The 17358-nt window shown below is 37.3% G+C and overlaps 1 protein-coding gene across 2 annotated transcripts in view; it reads right to left on the bottom strand.

Moving 5' to 3' along the window:
• Window positions 1-410: 410 nt before the first annotated feature.
• EFNA5 (ephrin A5) overlaps window positions 411-17358 on the bottom strand; it is a 215085-nt gene continuing 198137 nt past the window's right edge. Inside the window, exons 3-5 of one of the 2 annotated variants that reach the window (XM_069879955.1) lie at window positions 6998-7063; window positions 6538-6618; window positions 412-1580 (exon numbers count right to left, since the gene is read on the bottom strand). In XM_069879955.1, coding sequence (XP_069736056.1) covers window positions 1459-1580; window positions 6538-6618; window positions 6998-7063 — 269 coding nt within the window. In that variant the 3' untranslated portion in view covers window positions 412-1458. Of the gene's footprint in view, window positions 1581-6537; window positions 6619-6997; window positions 7064-17358 lie in introns of both variants that reach the window. The other variant, XM_069879956.1, reaches the window with a different exon arrangement.

Raw genomic sequence — 17358 nt, 5'->3', positions numbered from 1 at the left:
GTTTGCACTTCCTGGCAAATTTTACAGTTTTATGTCAGCCAAGGCTCAGATCCCTTGAACAGGGCCACTCCTAGTTTCATCGCACAAGACAGTCCCATTTCCTAATTGCATCGAGGGTTACCACTTCTCTCATATGTTTAAATAGGACAAGCATATATACTCACTCTCAGCATAAAGTATATCTAAATAATGTATTTACTAGTCTAGTGGATTTTTAAAAAAATATTTTGTTAAGTCTTTGGGAGCCCATCTAGTTTATCTCTGGCTGATAAACATGTTTCCTCTAAGCTTCAAACTGTGCTGGAAGGGGAAAAGATTAAAAATCAACACTTGAATTCATACTCCACACTTATTTTCTCCCCGCCCCTCTCCCTTCCCCCCATTCCCAATGCTACTAGACTGTCCTGGCTTCTTTTACATGTACTTTATTCCCATGACCGATGAACTTGCAGGGGAGACAAATGAAGAGCACGCTGGAGATCCTGTGTCCCAAGCACATTTCCTCTGGCCACTGATGTCCTCTTTCAGCATGTATTAACACCCAGAGCAGCATCCAAGCCTATCAGCTACTAAAGTCAGCGCTGGGGAAGGTCACTTTATTCTGATCAAGTGCCTCTGCATTTCACGAAAAAAATTATAGCACCACGGTGATTTGTTTTAAAATAAAATAATCCGGTGTGCATTATCCCCTTAAAACGAAATAACAGAGGCACTCACACCCCCAGTGAAGTTTCCTAAATCTGACCTTGCCTGCTGTGTGCTAACATTCCTAAATACTAACTTCTTCCTCTCACTAAAGAGAGTATTTCTACTTGTAAGCACGAATTGTACTGTCAAAGAGGTTTCAAGACAGTCTGACAAAAGACATTGTCTCTCCCTTTCAGAAGCCTGTTAATTTAGAAATGGAGGATAAGGAGTTAGATTATAACTATTCTTTGCATTTTCCCTCCAGTCCTGACATGGTGGCATGATGCCTTGCATGATCATCTTACAGTCCTGAACAAGAAGGCATAAATATTGTATCAGAGAGGAAAACTCTCCCAGGCTTCCACTTATTTCCATTATCCTTCACTGACTGCATCTGCCACTATTCTTCCTTGCCCACATATGGATGACACAGTGAGCTAACAGAGATGACTTTTTAAAGGAGAATGCAGTGGAAAATAAGAATCACTAGTGTCACTATTATAGTTTGGCATTTTCATTTGGAGTCCTTTTATTTATATGGAGGGGTTACGAAAGTCACAAGGTAGGTAGGGATGGGTGCTGAAGCTAGTTATCCCCTTCAAATTTTTGCTGAGTTCAGGCTAAAAGGGAGAAGAAAAGGAAAATGGGAAAAAGAATGTTTTGACATCCGCAAAAACAATAAAGTCCCTTTCCTGGGATGAGCAGTTAGGTGGATCTTTGATGTTCGAAGACCCTGATATTTTCTGCGTCAGGTTGCCGGAGCGTACTGTGCTATAATATCAAAAGCATTGCCAGGAGGAACAACAGAGTTGCCAAAAGCCGGCTGGTTATCCTTGGTGCCTGTGCCGCATTCTCACCACGGGATGGCTCGGCTGACTCATGTACGGTATCATCTGTTCAAACAGAAAGCATACATTCCAATGAGATTTTGCACCCTTAATAAACTCTCACTGAGCTGACAACTCTAAGTAGATTTCAGTGCCTTTATGAAATAGGGCAATGAACCTTGTGCTGTCATTGACATTCACAAGCGTGTAATAGCTCATTATGTAACCAACTTGGGGCCAAGTCCTGCATTTCTTGCTGGCAAAACTCCCACTGAAGGCCAGGGGAGCAGAGAGTAAGTCCGATTTCAGCAGATTAAGGAATGAAAAATTACGCCTCTAATAAAACACTGTAGCTTTAGCCTTAGATGGCTCATTAGATACCAATGTCAACAGTGAAGAAACGAAATAAAAACACTTGATTTTCAAAAAGGCTTGAAGAAGTGTTGCATGTGCTCAGAATTAATTTTGCAGCTAATCCCCTTACTGAGTTACAGATTCTGGTTCTTGAATTTGAAATGACAGCCTATAAGCTTACGTATATATTACACTGCCATGCATAAGATTTCCACTGAAGTATATCACACTTGGGAATATGAAGGGAACATAAGACCAGTCTCCCCTTCTTGAAACAGAATTTTAAAGGCTAACTTATCACAATCTCCAATTTTACTGAATACATACTCAATATGGAAAACTTTATAGATAACAAACTATCTTTTATGGCACATGAAATACAGATTACACAGAATCATAGAATCATAGAATACTTAGGGTTGGAAGGGACCTTATGGATCATCTAGTTCCAAACCCCTTGCCATAGGCAGAGATATCCCACTAGATCAGGCTGCCCAAAGCCCCATCCAACCTGGCATTTAAATATATGCTGCTAAAACTAATGAAAAAAAGAACCAGCCGTGTTGGGAAAACATGCTTATACATTACTGGCAGAAGGGAATACAGTAGAAAATACTAAAATCATGACACCAAATAAAGCTCTGTTTAGTTTTTGTAAATTAAAGCTACAGCTTGTATCATAAAAACAGCTAGGTAAAGTCAAATTCAACTTCAGTGCTGTTATAGGTGTATTTTTCTCTGCAAAACCCTCCATATCCATAGCTATATAATTTGGTGATTTTAAAACTAATCTGCCTGAGGCTTCCCAGAAATATCAGCTCTAGGTTTGAATTTTTTTAGTTCTAAATGAATGAAATAAGCTAAACTGTTTCAGGAAGTGTGAAGTGGCCTCAAAATGTATTTATAACTTACTTCAGAGTGCCTCTGTTTTCAGGAAAATTAATTAACTTACTGTAATAAGCTCCCCCATTTTATCAGAGTTGTTGACATACCTATGATATAGGTATAGCTCCCATCTCAACAAATACTAGGACTACACTGGGTGAATGTTATGCAACTCCAGTTAAATGCACTAAGGGAAGCAGGAGCCAGGTCACCGGGATCACTATGCTGCTTTGGCATGGAGAAACAAGCTCCCTCCTCTTCATACCCTTGACACGCAGCACAAAAGCTGTTAGAGCACTTCGCATAATTTAGGTTAATAGGCTCTTCAGCCCCAGTTCAGTTACACAGCAAGATGCACAGGAAACTGGATTAACAATCACAGTTTTTTCTCCAGCACTAGTTAATGCTACAATCTTGTTGGGTTCATCAACAAGTCTTCAGTGCTGCTCAAGGCAAAAGCATGAAAAGCAAGCACCGATTAGCTGTAAATACATTCACATTTGCAAGAAAGGGACATCAACATCAGATGAAAGTCCCAATGAGGTTAGTAAGAATGACTGTCTGGAATCACTTCAGTTACACCTCCTCATGTACTGCACGGACACCCTCCCAGACATTTTGACCCTGAATGAGGCCCTGATATTTTTCCTCCAGAGTTATTCCAAGGGAACCTAAAAATTTCAGTGAATATTGGCTAATGAAAAATGCCAGTTCCAATGGTTGTCAGTACCAAAAGTTGTTTCATGTTTCCTTTCCAAGTTACACTCATGCTTTGGTGACACTGCAATGGGAATACAGTATTTCACAAGAGCAGCTTCCCAATTAAATCATATTTTAAGAAGTTACAGGGAAAAAGGTATCTCTGTTCTAACTCTCAGCTCTACCTCTGTTCATATATTTGGAATCAGCTCTTCCCAATTTGGAAACATTTACTCACTGCTGATGAACTAAAACTACAGGGCAGAACCATATGCATTACCTTCTACCACCTGCATCATCAACAGAGTTGCAAATAAGTCTCAATTTGTAACACTGAATGTCAACAGTTTTGCCTTAATTACATCCATGAATCAGCACTAAAACACAACACGATAGAACTAGTGTACAGCAGTAATAAATCCTCATTCTCTTTGACTATCAAGATAGTGCCACAACTGGAATCGCCATTTTTATAAAGCCATTATTGACAGGGGAATTAATTTTCATGAAACATTAAGGGGTTCCTTTCAAGCAATCACCTGGGCTTTCTGTCAACGTAGTCCCAAGGTCTCTTCACTCACATAACAGAGCACACAATTCATCTCTAATTCTCATAATCACTTTACAAATACGATTTTCCTTGGAGGTACAGAATCATGACACTGCACAGTCCTTAAAGCTTAGGGAAAATGCTTTATTTTATTTTAAAAACTGAAGGCAAGTGATGAAGAGGCCAGAATTCCTAAATAAAATCTGGAAAGTTGCTGCTAAACAATTGCCAGCAGTAATTAGCAAAAATTATTTTGACAGACAACTTTTCCAGATCACAGAGCTTTACAAAGCATGTTTTCAGTATTATTTTGCCTGATATGCAGAGCTGCAATTTCTGTTCGGGGACTTTTTGTTTAATTATTAAGGAGGAAAAGAAGAAGAGGACAGGAAGAAGGCAAGTTACTATCATCACTTCCGAAACAAGTGTGATCCAGATTCCTACAAATTCCTGAACAAAACCAGTGAAATTAAAAGAGTTCAAAAATCAGACAAATGGTGATATTTAAAAGGAGGGTCACTACTGAACACAATCCTCCTGCCTCCCAGTTCTTCTGTCTACTGTGGAAGAAGACAGTGGCAGGCTAGGGGACAGAACAGAAGCAGAAGACACATGCCAGAGGCTGTTAAATTAGTACACAATATAGATCACACCAACAAGATCTACCAAGGCTGTGGCAGGTCTAATAATAGAATAGCCTATTAACAGAAAAGCAGTTGGCAGATCTGCGAATGACTGATTATGTAATGGTGACTGATCCAAGTAATAAAGCAAATATACACTGGTGTCGGGAGTGGGAACTTTTTAGTACCAAACCTTCTTGTTAAAGATATTAACTCCTCCTGGTAATACAAACAGTATTTCATCTCAGCCTCAAAGATGCTCTTTGTACAATTTTTGGTTCCCTGGTTTGCCTGCCTTGCTTTTGTGATGGTGCTAGTGAGGTACAGACATTCAGTGTGAAATGAGGGCATGGCTGAAAAACAACGTTTTAGTGAGTGAAATAAAATCAAGCAGTTGTGGCTGAGATGACCTCTTTCGCAAATCAGTTTCAGGAGGAATACACATTAATTGGACCTTGTTTAGCAAGTCACAAAATACAAAAATGGGCATTGAGTTTCTTTATTCACAGGTTACCTAGAGATAAGGAAAGTAATTTTAATGCCTTCTGTAGAAGAATACTGTTAATAAATGTACAAATGTATCTATCTACTGCAAATGCATTCTCCTTGTGTTTAGATTTGCTTAGAAAACATCTCTGATTCTCAAACCCAAAATTTTTAGCAGAGTTCCAAATATCCCCTTAAAGAAAAATAATCAAAGCTATTGTATAACCATAGGTAAATCATTCAAACTGGATACCTTGTGAATGCCTTGCTTTTACTTCTGTATAAACAATGACTTTTAGTTAAAGAAACTGCAAGTAGCAGGGGGCTAAAAAATAATATGTTTCTTTATACCAAAGGGCAAATATCTTTCAAACAGCGTAAGAGGAAAAGAAAGTAAAAAAAGGAGATCTTGGTAATCTATTCTTCTGGTTATGTGCTAAACAGTGTGTGTGTAATATTTTTCCGCCATAATCTGTTTATTTAACTGTTTACTTTAATTATTGTGGCTTGAATACATCAGTGTGTGACCAATGTGCAGGTACAAATAAAAAAACAGGTAATACTACTGTTGCACATACTTTTCCTATGAACCCACATAATGTTTATGTCATGAGCCATCCCACTGAAGCTGGTGGAATTACTCACACACCTAGACTGTCTCTAACAAACCTGAGCCATACAAACAATATACATGCACTTTCCACACAGAGACACATCAGCTTGATTGATGCTGGAGGTTAAAGCAGCTTTGGCCTGGGCAGGTGAGGGGCTTTATCATCGCAAGCATTATTCTTACTGTTAAGGCAGCGTTTTGCAAAAACAGGCAGACAAGTGCCTCAAAACATACTTTTGCTTCAATAAAAAACAGAATAGAATTTTATTTGTGTCAGAGTGTGGGACTGTGTGTGCATGCATGGATGTAAAGAAGATACATAAAAAAGTATATAATCTTAAAGGGCTGATTTCTTACTTAAACACTACCTCTCTGTCTGCATCATGCACCAGCATTAAACAAGCAGTGCTTTGGCTTATCTAGAAGTCTTTCACAACCATGTAATAAATTAAGTGTGTCCATTTATTTCTAAAACTCTGGACCCTGTTAGTAAATAGAGTGTTTTGCCAGCAGATTGGGTGTTTGGATTGGATGGGCCAAAGACTTCAGAATATTGGTTAAATTTTTTTGACTGGCACACATCATATTTTATTATACTAGGTCACCCAAAAAACAAATAAAGCATCATTTTTCCTTCCCTGCATTAAGCAAACATACAGGAAATACACTGTAAAAAGTGCTAGAACTGCTAGAAGTTTGCAAAAGCAGAGTAGTTGTATCATGCAAAGCATGCAGAGAAAAGAGGGAAAAAAGTACTGACGCACCAGAGGAATACACACACTTGTTAACAAGAGATTCTCTAAGCATACTAACCTGCTGGTTCTAATGAATTTTCTACTTTGTCGTTAACATCGAAAACACGATCATGAACACCTATAGTTTTCATACAGCTGTCTATAACAAAAATAGAGATAACAGCCAAATATGTTAGTGAGACACCCTTCAACTCCCCACTTCACTCTTTTTCTTTTTTCTCTGTTTACTATATATGATTAAGCACACCCATATTTTAGTCTGTGGTGCTTGTCCATATGTCAGTAGTCTTCCATTTGTACAACAGTTTAAGAAACAAGTTAGCAAATGCCATGTAATTAAAACAAAGCTTTATGAAAAATTGTAAGAAAATACGGTGAAATTCATAACACCAATGTTGCTACACAGAGCAGATACACAAGACTCAACAGTTAAAAAAAGGTTTACTGCTGTTTATTAGACCACATAGTAAAGTATAAGCTACAAAGCCACCCTTGAAAGCTTAATCTGAAGAACTTACTTGCTGGTCGCACAAAGACCTTAAGCTTTAAACAGGACCTCCTTCCATTATCTGGGATCGCAGATGCTGTGAATGGGGAAGAAGGAAAGACAAGTGGAAGAGTAAGACAGCGAAAACGCAAATCATCTTTTGTGCTACACTAAAATATCTTTTCCCCTCATCTGAAGGACTGAACACATTTCAGCCTCTCCATGTAAGGACTTCCAAGTGCTCAAAGTAGCTTGATTATGCAGATTTTATTCTCATCCCTTTTTTGATTATTTTACATGGAAGAAGTAAAGTATATGGTACTTTTAATGTTTCATTATCTCCTTTCACCTTTTTACACCTTTTCTCAAGAGTTTGTTTAATATGGTTTCTGCTGTAATGCAGGTGTCTGGTCTGAAAAATTACACTTCAGACTAATTAAGAACACTTGATGAAAAGCTAGACTTGAAACATCAGGCCATAGGCTTCAGGAGTCCTTGAAAAGGGATGAAAAAACAAAATGACATCACAGGTGACAATGCTAAATAGAGAACAATGTATCTACTCATAAAAAGTACAAATACACCACTAAATCCTATAGCAAACTCAGCCTCCATATGCTTCAATACACCTGCCTTTGTTGAGACAATACTTACCTTGCTTCTGTCAAAATAGGAGTTCTCACATTATATAGCTAACAAGCCAAACCCCGTTTATTCCTTCTTTCTGCTGCCCATGATCATTTCCCCAATTCTTTCATTTTAAGTGTACTTACTGTATTAGGAGAGAGGAGTAAGTGGAAACAACACATCTAGCATGTAATAGATCATACACACACCCACTTCTTTCCCAGGAAGAGCTGCTGTGGAAAATTCCTTTCTAGAATTGTGCTTGCCTCAAAATACATGATCATAGGGAAACACACCTGTATGCCACCACAGTCTGGGCTTTCACAAGACTGTAACTATCATCAATGTCCACAATTCTGAAACTGTAAATTGGCCTGTAGTTCAACATGTACACTAGCAACTTGACTTGAGCATGCAGATTTTCACTTGTGAAAGACCATTTGCATACAGATTTTTTTTGCCCTTGCAAGAATCCTCAAGAGCTACAGCTGAAAAGTATTGCCTGAAGAACTCCCAAAGTAAGTTTTATTTCATTGCCTCGTCTCCTTCATCAGTCAAAAAATCTATGCAATATGGCAGAACAAGTTGCTTTTTGCAGATAATGGAAACTATTGGAAGCCATCTTGCTTTATAAAAGATGACTGGGCAGAGGAACTGTTAAGTTTGTTCTGTTTATGACTGTTTCATAAATTGTTATTAATTCTGTCCCTGTTTGTGACAAATAACTGAAATTATCTATACACAGACATATGAATGCACTCTCTGTCTTCATGCTAAGCTCACATTTGAAGAGTTACTCAGCTAACTTGAAATGGATTCCCTTAGTCTTTGAAAATGTGTTTCCAATGCAGGGCTCAGTTTTTCCCTAGAAAAACATACCAATAAGAACTAGCAAATTCAGTATAAATGCAAAAAAGGAGCAAAGTAGGAGTCCAATATAACTAATGCTGTGGTTCTGCACCTGTTGGGATGTGCTTGAAAATTGTTTCCTTCTTTTAATCAAAAGACAAAAGTGTGTAGAAATGATGCCTCCTCCTTCACAATGACAAGCAGTTAAGAAGTGTTAACAGCTGGCTTTGCTGGAGGCTTTTACTAAATCGAAGTCAGAAAACCTCCCTCTACTGACATTTGCAGTAACTGGTGTGTTATTTAGGGCCCAATATTCGCTCTCTGTGGTTATATTCAGGAAACTGTGTCCTTTCTGTTGCCTTCAATGAATACATGCAGCAGCTGGCTAAATGCTTTGCTCAGGCAGTTACAGATTTCTCAAAAGGTAAGAATCCTATAGTCATCACTACATTACTAGAATAAAGGTGGAAATAACATTTCCAACATTAGCCAAAACGGACTCCATGCAATAATTTTATCACTAACAGATTCTTCCTACTCAGAAATTACTCCAGAAGTGCATCGTGACACACGTTTATTTAAAAACAAGTTTTAAGTTTGATGCTTACATGCTGCTGTTTATGTCTGTAAAATACAAACGTTTGGGCTCACTGCTGTTTATTAGAATACTCTGTTAGTCAGACTAACTAGAATACCACTGACTACCTAGGACAGCTAGGTGCTACTAAAACTCTACCTGGAAAAAACAGAAAATTAGTGATTTGTACATACAAACTTTCTCTTGAACACACCTCAGAGCAAACAACAGCTAGTGATTGGCCACATTCTTTGGGAAGAAAATACTAAAATCCGTTCCCTGCTTATGTCTTTTTCCACCAGTCCTCACAAGGATTTGTATACTACAGACTGTACCGTGAACCACAGTCCTGTTGCATTTAACTCATAACCTCAGAATACGATGCAGTTTTAGCAATAACTATGAAAAAGTGTGGTTTTTTCCTTCCCAGGGCAGTTGTGTACTGTTGATAGCACTAAACTCAGAAAGATCCCTCTTCAATCAGTGTTATATTCCTTCAAAAGTAATAATAATGAAAAATAAATTTATAAAAGAGACCAAACCAAATGACATATTGTTCTGCCTCAACAACAAAGAACAAGGTGATAAAGGGATAGATTGTAATGTCTTTGGCCTTGCTGAGAAACTAAGAACTGCTTGCCAAGCTGGATGACTGCAATAATTTTTTTTCTGCCCTTCTTCTTTTCATCTTAAAAAAAAAATCCCAGACCAGCTTAAGTATTTGCCTTAAGACCAGATGTATGATCTACAAGGGAGAGTCAGGTTGGCTCATATCATCTGTCCTCCTCTCACATAACATTGCAGTAAGTTTCTTGGTATTGTTCTCTTCTGTTCTCTTCTGTCTTTATTCTGCAATATTTCCACCAGTATCCTATTAGAACACTGCCTGTTGGATTAAGATGTCTAGGGTATCATGGTAACAGCTGGGATTTATTTTTCCTCCTCTTTCAGCAACAAGCTCAAGAATTTTTTATGTTAGGCACATTACACTTCCTCTCTAATAACAAAGTCCAAGAGTCCTGAGTAAACCTGGGTTTCTTTGTAAGCTAGTAACTCGAAGCTTGAACTGAATTTGAAGTCCTTTTCTTCAACATGAAAGTAGCTTTAATGTCAAACTCTTGCTGAAAAGGACAATATTCTAAATCAGGGTGATTTGATGACAAAACACCAAATGACCAAAGCAACACAGCAGAAAGGACAAATGACATATTAACATTTAGTAAGAATAAATACTAAACACGCATTCTCTGGAGCAGAAGTAATGCTGTGGCCAGGACCTAACAAAGGCTGAAGTTTCCATGGAAAATTCTGGGACCAGTTCGAACCAAAAATCCCCTACCGAACTGAGTGCAACTGGAAAAATTTAAGTCTTGACTTCAGGACCTAAAAGTAGGGAAGAGCAAAGCATTAGCAGAATAAAGTTCAATGGTTTTAAGGTGCTTTACTTTCCAGGAAAGGTGACTTTCCAGTGCAGCAGAGTCTGGCAAACTAGCTGACACACCCTTGCACGCTTGCAAGCGAGCATTGCTGAACTCTAGAAAGGAGAAAGAGGACTGCTCTCTGTCACCTGGGATGTGTTAAAAGTTGTTTCCCAGGCAAACTATTGCTGTTGTTGCTACGTTCCACTAAAATTAGCTACACTATAAGAAAAGATGCTCCTTCTAGGTGGTACGAAGAGAAATTTCCTTCTTCTTTCTGCACAAAACCAGCTTAACCCCTAAGGCTTTGGTATACAGCTTTTCTATTTGTCCATTTTAAAGGCAATATTAGCTATAAAATAGAGGCCAGTTCTGAAAGCAGGAAGCCTCTGACGCTAATAGAACCTGTCTCAAGCAACACGCAACACTTTCTGTTTCAAAGGACAAAATTCCCAAGGAGAAAACAAAAGGCAATTGAAACCTTACTGCACAACAAAAAGAAACCTCTGGAAAACATGTAAGGAGCAAAGGAGGTTATACCATCTTTTTTCCATGAATGATATTAGAATAGAAAAGGTTGGACTGGTTTAATTTTTGTCAGGAAGAATCACAACCAAAAATAGAAGAGGAACTCTGTGGTATTGTTAGTTTCTATATTCCACTACAATTCCTATGATACTTCACTCCTTCCCTGCCCTATCTCACCTTTACCAGCAACTTCATGACGATTTCCTGTGTTTCTCTTTTAAATGTTTTAGACTTCACGGTTATACAAAAACTTGGGGTTAGAAGGAAATGCATAATACCTCTGAAATCACAAGATATATGAAAATGCCTCAATGCTTACAAAAATAACTGGTTTAGTCTCTTCATTTTTTCATTTTTCTTTAATATGAAGATTCAGTGATTCAAGTTAAATTCAAGTAATGATCTCTGTATTCTTGCGATGAAAATTTCATCTCCATAAGTTGAACTATTAAAAAAAAAACCCAGGCAACGAACTACAGCATACAGGACTAAATCCAAGCTGGATCCAAAAATGGCCCATTAAGACAAATTAAATGAGAAAACTTCTCTTCTCTGAACCACTTCTAGCTACCATTTTTATACCATATAAGGAAAGCACAGACAGTGAAGAAAATGATTCTCTCCTCATCTATAGTCAAACCATAAATATTTCAGCATTTGATAGCTGTATTTAAATATGGAAAAAAATCCAATGGTTCCCTTCATCCCACTTCTAAGCAGTTCTTTGCTAGAAAACACATGGCACATTTTTAATGTATGAGTTATAAATAAGAGGTTAGGTCCTTCCTCAACCTGATAAGACTTAGCAGAGTTATTGAATGACTGCAGGTAGCCAGAGATAGAGAATAAAAAGTAGCATACACAGAAAACAGCGTGGGGTTTCTCCCCAACAGTTTTGTGGTTGAATGTACTGTTAAATCCCCAAAGTTCCTCAAAGGAGTCATCAAGATATGGCCCAATAAACGTACAAATAAGCTAATTAAAAAGTAGATGTACAAAAGAGAAAAGGTATTAAAATTTCAGAAGTAACTTGGTTATTGGGACCTGCTAGTCATCTGAAAAAAAGCTGTAATTAAGTATTTTCTTCCCTGAGACAGGTACATTTTGGCTGGCAACTCTGTAGGGCTCAGTTTCTAATTGAAGAGCAAGTCATTAAGATGCCTCAAATAAAAAGTGTCTCAACCATCCTATTTACTGACATCCATATGTAATCAGTAGTTTCCTCTACTTGTCTCCTCACTAATTCTTAGCTTTCTAATTACAGCATTGCACCTTTTCCTAAACTGCAAAAAAAAAAAAAATCATAAATGCAATTCATATCCTTATTTAGCACTACAACAAAATACTAAAGGCACAATCCACTATGGTCCCTATTAGCAAAACTGGAACCATTCAGTGTACCATAGTGCTCCATTTTTCTAAGTCAGTCAGATAGCATCTTTATTTTAGAAAGTGGGGACACTGGTAAAGGAACACCTTTTCCTTATGCAGAAACCCAAAACTTCCCACAGCTTCTCTATGTGGCTCTGATACAACATGCTGCAGATACTCTGCAAATGACAATTCTCTTATTAGTTTGTATTTCAAGTTTCTATTACCAGTTCTCTTGGAGTATATTCTCTGAAGGATTATAAAGCAGTGTTCATGAAACACTGCAGATACAAGGTTGTTCTCAATATATTTTTGAAAACTGTGATGAATGTTTTCTTCTACTCTCCGCTAAGATGTCCAGCAAACCAGGTCACCATGTAGAGAAGATCTGAGAAATCTCACCAAGATCTCACCTCAGTTCATTGCAGATATACTACTACCAGTACCTTCTATGTGTTACACAAATTCTGGTGCTGGTAAGCGCTTCTCAACCAGGAGCACTGAACAGAAACACTGTTTCAGATTGGGAAGCCAAGAAAGACATTATTCTGAGCTTCTCCTCAGGACACTAAATACAGATGCTGTATGCATATAGCTGGAGTACATACCTAACAACTACTGCCCAGTCATAAGGGTTGCCCCTGTAATTTCTGTAGTTACCCAGAGAAAAACCACAAAAAGAGAAACTACAGTAAATCCATACACAGGACGCTGTGTGTTGTAAATCATAAACTCATGTTTGCACAGTTCTACTCTCTTAGTTAGTCCTATAAGTTACAGACAATTTCTTCAGGAGAAAATATTTATAGCTGTGAAGTGCCTCTAGCCCTTTCACGCACAATACCATTCCCATTAGTCAAATCGAATATCCAGGTAACCTTATACAACCTACAAACCATAAATCCACCAACCTGAAGTGTTTCAGCATCCAATATCCCATGTCAGCTACAGAGACTTAAGAAGTTTTGTTTGTAAGAACAGTCATCTGCTTCTTTCTTTGTAAAGAAAATGAGTATGTGTGAGAGCATTAAAAATGCAGTTCTCCATTATGTTTGCCACAGGCAATATTTCTCAATTTGTGCAAGTCAAAAGAAAAAATAGCCTATTAGTTGTTACAAGAGCTGAGCCTTTCCCCTATAGGTTTTCATGTGATTTACCATACAACACAAATGTATGCAAATTAGCTGGGTAAATGCAGAATTAGTTATTAACATTCTTCTCACAATTTAGATCAAAAAAAGTCACAAATATGCATAAACAGTAAAACTGAAAAAGTCAGTTAGAATTTAATGAATCAATAAAACATATCTTTGTGTGCCTACATGTGCCTGTCCCTAAGCACAATGACGGGGTCTTCAAAGTTAAGTTGTGAAAAAAGAAGCTATGTGACAGGATTTACGGATAATTTGCTTCTTTTAAGTGTTAAAATAAAAAATTAAAGCCAGATAGATACTGGTCCTATGGAAATACGTGCTTTCACCAATACCTGAGTTTCACTTAAGAAAGAGTCTTTACACGCCTGCTCCTTCATTGTAGTATATCTGCAAAAGTTTTGTTCTGGTACCAAACACATTTCCTCAGTAAAGCATGCCTAAACTTATTCGTACTTTTGATATAGCCAAGTCTACCATCTCTGTATTTAGTCGTCATCAAGATGAGAAGACCAAAAAATATTACTGAGAAAAGACTCAGAAATTTGAAGCCAACAGAGAATCGAATCTAGAAAACAACCTAATCTAGGACTGCCAGCAACACTTCAAAGCTAAGAAAATAACCTAACAAGGATAAGAAATAAATTTATATGTAAACAAACAAGCAAACAAACACAAGGTCACAGCTAATACTGCCTATGGCTTAATACAGGTAAAATTTCTATAGTTACTAGTATTTCCAAATGAAGTTTGAAAATCCAAAGTATTACAAAGGAACATACCAAAAATGTATATTTTGCTTCATTCCCACATGCTCAGCTACATCTGTATGAAGTGAAGGTAAAACCAATCATATTGCATTCCTTTATTCATCTTTGTATGTGTGTATATACATGCCTGCACACATACGCAGACTTATATTCTGCAGTTCATGCAAAATATAAAGCACCGAGTGCACAGCAATGGAGAAAAAAAATTGATAATAGCTGCATACAAAACAACAAACAGATCATTAAATACTACTTTTACTTCCTAATGTTTTATACAAAATTTGCACTGGCTTTGCACTGTGTAAAAACACTGGATTATTATGGCCTATCTCACAAGTGATTGTATCTCTCAGACCCCCTCAAAAGAGCCTAGTAAGTGGAAATGATTTGCCAGACAAATATTATTTTAGTGAGAGTTCTTGGAAGAAAGTAATACACAGTTACTGCTTCTGCACTAGCACTTAATACTGAATAAACTGTCCTACTGCAACCGCTTATGCAGGAAGAATATAACTTTCTTGCTGTTTCTTATCCATTGCAGCTTGAATATATCTGCTTGAATGCTGCATGGATTGAAAGTAAGTTTCATATCAAAGTCATAAAAAAAAATAAATCAAATTCTGTATGGTAGGAGGTGTAGACCATGGACTTCCAGTTTAATCAAGCCTCCTGTCCAGTATTTCCCCAGTTACAGGACTTAGCATGATCAAGCCCTGTATATAAAAAAACCAAACAAAGGTCAGCTGGAAATAAATGAAAGGCATAGCCTACTTTGAATGGACTCTGTGTAAGCCTCTGTGAAATATAAGGAGGTATAGATGAAGAACAGATCATACAGTTGCTCACACAGGAAATACTTGCATGCTTTTCTCTCATATAAGAAAGTTTCTCTTTTGCAAATGCAAACTGCATTACATACTATAGACTAAGGAGTAACACTACTGCATTAGCACAATATAAATGACTGATGTCATACTTTTGTACTGCAACAAACCCACACTCATTAACTAGAATGATATAAAAACCTAAGATCTCATTACTGTTTTCAGTGGCATTAACAAAACCAAATACAGATATTGTACAACATTAAGACTGTATTAGAGTAAATTGCTAATAAACCAAGTTAATACTATCAAATAGAGCACTTAGAGAAAAATATATTCTCCTCATACTCTTCATAAGCACTTTTGTGCTTTGATTTTCCCATGGTATCACTAAAATTAAATGTTATTGTTCAAGTAGGCTATCCATTTTGCTAATTTCCATCTCTAAGAACTAGACATACATAAATCCTTTGAAGTGACATGATAGTCTTGTTAGTAACGACCTTCTCTTTTTGATCTTTAAAGCAATATGTTCACTCACAGAGAATTTGTGGGTATTGTATCATGTTACTAAACCTCATATACTTTAATGGACTCCATATTATCCGTGTTTAGCTTTACCAGTGCTGGCACTATAATTAAAGCAGGGAGAAACATTCCATTCTACTCAATTTTCATAGGCTTGACACTATCTTTAAAATATTTTGAAACTTTTCTAGCTTCCTATGCTGTGCTTGTAAATCCTGTCAGTTTATAAAAACACACAAGTAATTTTAAATGTTATATTGTGCTAGGAGTGTGACACATCCGTAGACATGAAAAGTCACTTAATCTGACTCACCAAAGCAAAGCAACATAATATCTTGCTTATGTCTTGCACAGGAGGGAGAAGACATAAAAGCAGGAAGAAATCTCCAACAAACTAACTTAGGATCAGGGAAAATTTAGAAAAAAAAAGCACAGAGTACAGATTGTGTTTGTTGTTATTTAAGATAAAAGCAAATAGTGAGAATAAAGCAAGTCTGAATGTGCTTTAGTGCCCAAAGGTTTGCAAACGCGCTGCTTACAGGGAATACCATTGCTCAAAAGATTTCTGAAGCACTTTTTCTCTTGGCAAAGTTCTAATGGTATCTCAGTAGAGCCTTTATAAAAAGATGTCTTCAGGTACACAGTCAGCTTTCACATAGATAAATCCAAATCTGAGCATGATGGAAAACAGCTATGAAATAAGAAAGGTAAAGTTTGTAAAACACTTGTATAGTACAGTGTAAATCAAGCTCTGACTCTGACAAGCAAAGACTCTCAGGGCAGAGACATTCTGCTTCATTACACCTACTATGACAGGGTCCCAGGCCATGAATGAATAGAGTAAAAACACAATACATATACCAGCACTATACTGGTGCAATAACAGTACGTCTTTATCAGGCAAATTTCCAGTTTGCTCAAGTCCTGCAGAGGGACTATTGAACTTTTAACCATTCCACCATACAAGTCAGAAATTTTCCTCCACTCCTTAGAAGGATTTCATTAACCCTTCCATTTGTCAACTGGAACACATCAAGCTGTGGTCCTCTCTTTAACTAAAATTTGTCCAGTGCATCAGGAGATAGCAATTTTATTTAGACTTCTAGATCCCTGCTTTTTAATTTCACTTGTCTAGCTTGTGTTCACTGTCACTGTTTGTATTCAGCCTTTGAAATTCATATTAGAAAAAAGCCAACCTATGTGAGAATAGCTGCAACCTCATCAAGGAGAACTGTTGCCTTGCCAAGAATTTGACACCTATGCCAGAAAAGGATTTTAGACTGTAATAACTATGACTGTGGGAAAGCCTAAAACACCCATGGGATAACTAACCTTTCATTTTACTCTGCCACAAATTATTTCCTTCTGCACAATTTTTTTTCCTTTAGATTAATGTATACCACAGGATGTTTCATCCTATTTCGATCATTCCCAGATGAACTCAAAATTAGACGTGTATCTGTATACTTTTTCATAACTGGAACTCAAAATCTCTGGTGGTTTGGATACTAGTTCTTAAAAGCAATGAATACCACATCAGACTGGACTGTTGAAACACACAGCTACCTCTCAAGCTTTTCTCTTCCTGAATCCTTAACTACTGTTCTCTCAGCACTGAAACATTTCTCCATAGCTCTTCCAGAAAAATCCGTTTCATACTAACCATCTTCCCAAGCAGATTGGGAAATTCTCATTTCTATTTTCCACTTACTGCTTTCTGATCTAAGCAAGGAACTCCCTACTGTAAGC

Source organism: Phaenicophaeus curvirostris, chromosome Z, assembly GCF_032191515.1.
Source record: "Phaenicophaeus curvirostris isolate KB17595 chromosome Z, BPBGC_Pcur_1.0, whole genome shotgun sequence".
Lineage (NCBI taxonomy): Eukaryota > Metazoa > Chordata > Aves > Cuculiformes > Cuculidae > Phaenicophaeus > Phaenicophaeus curvirostris.
This window is presented reverse-complemented; position numbering and strand designations above follow the sequence as displayed.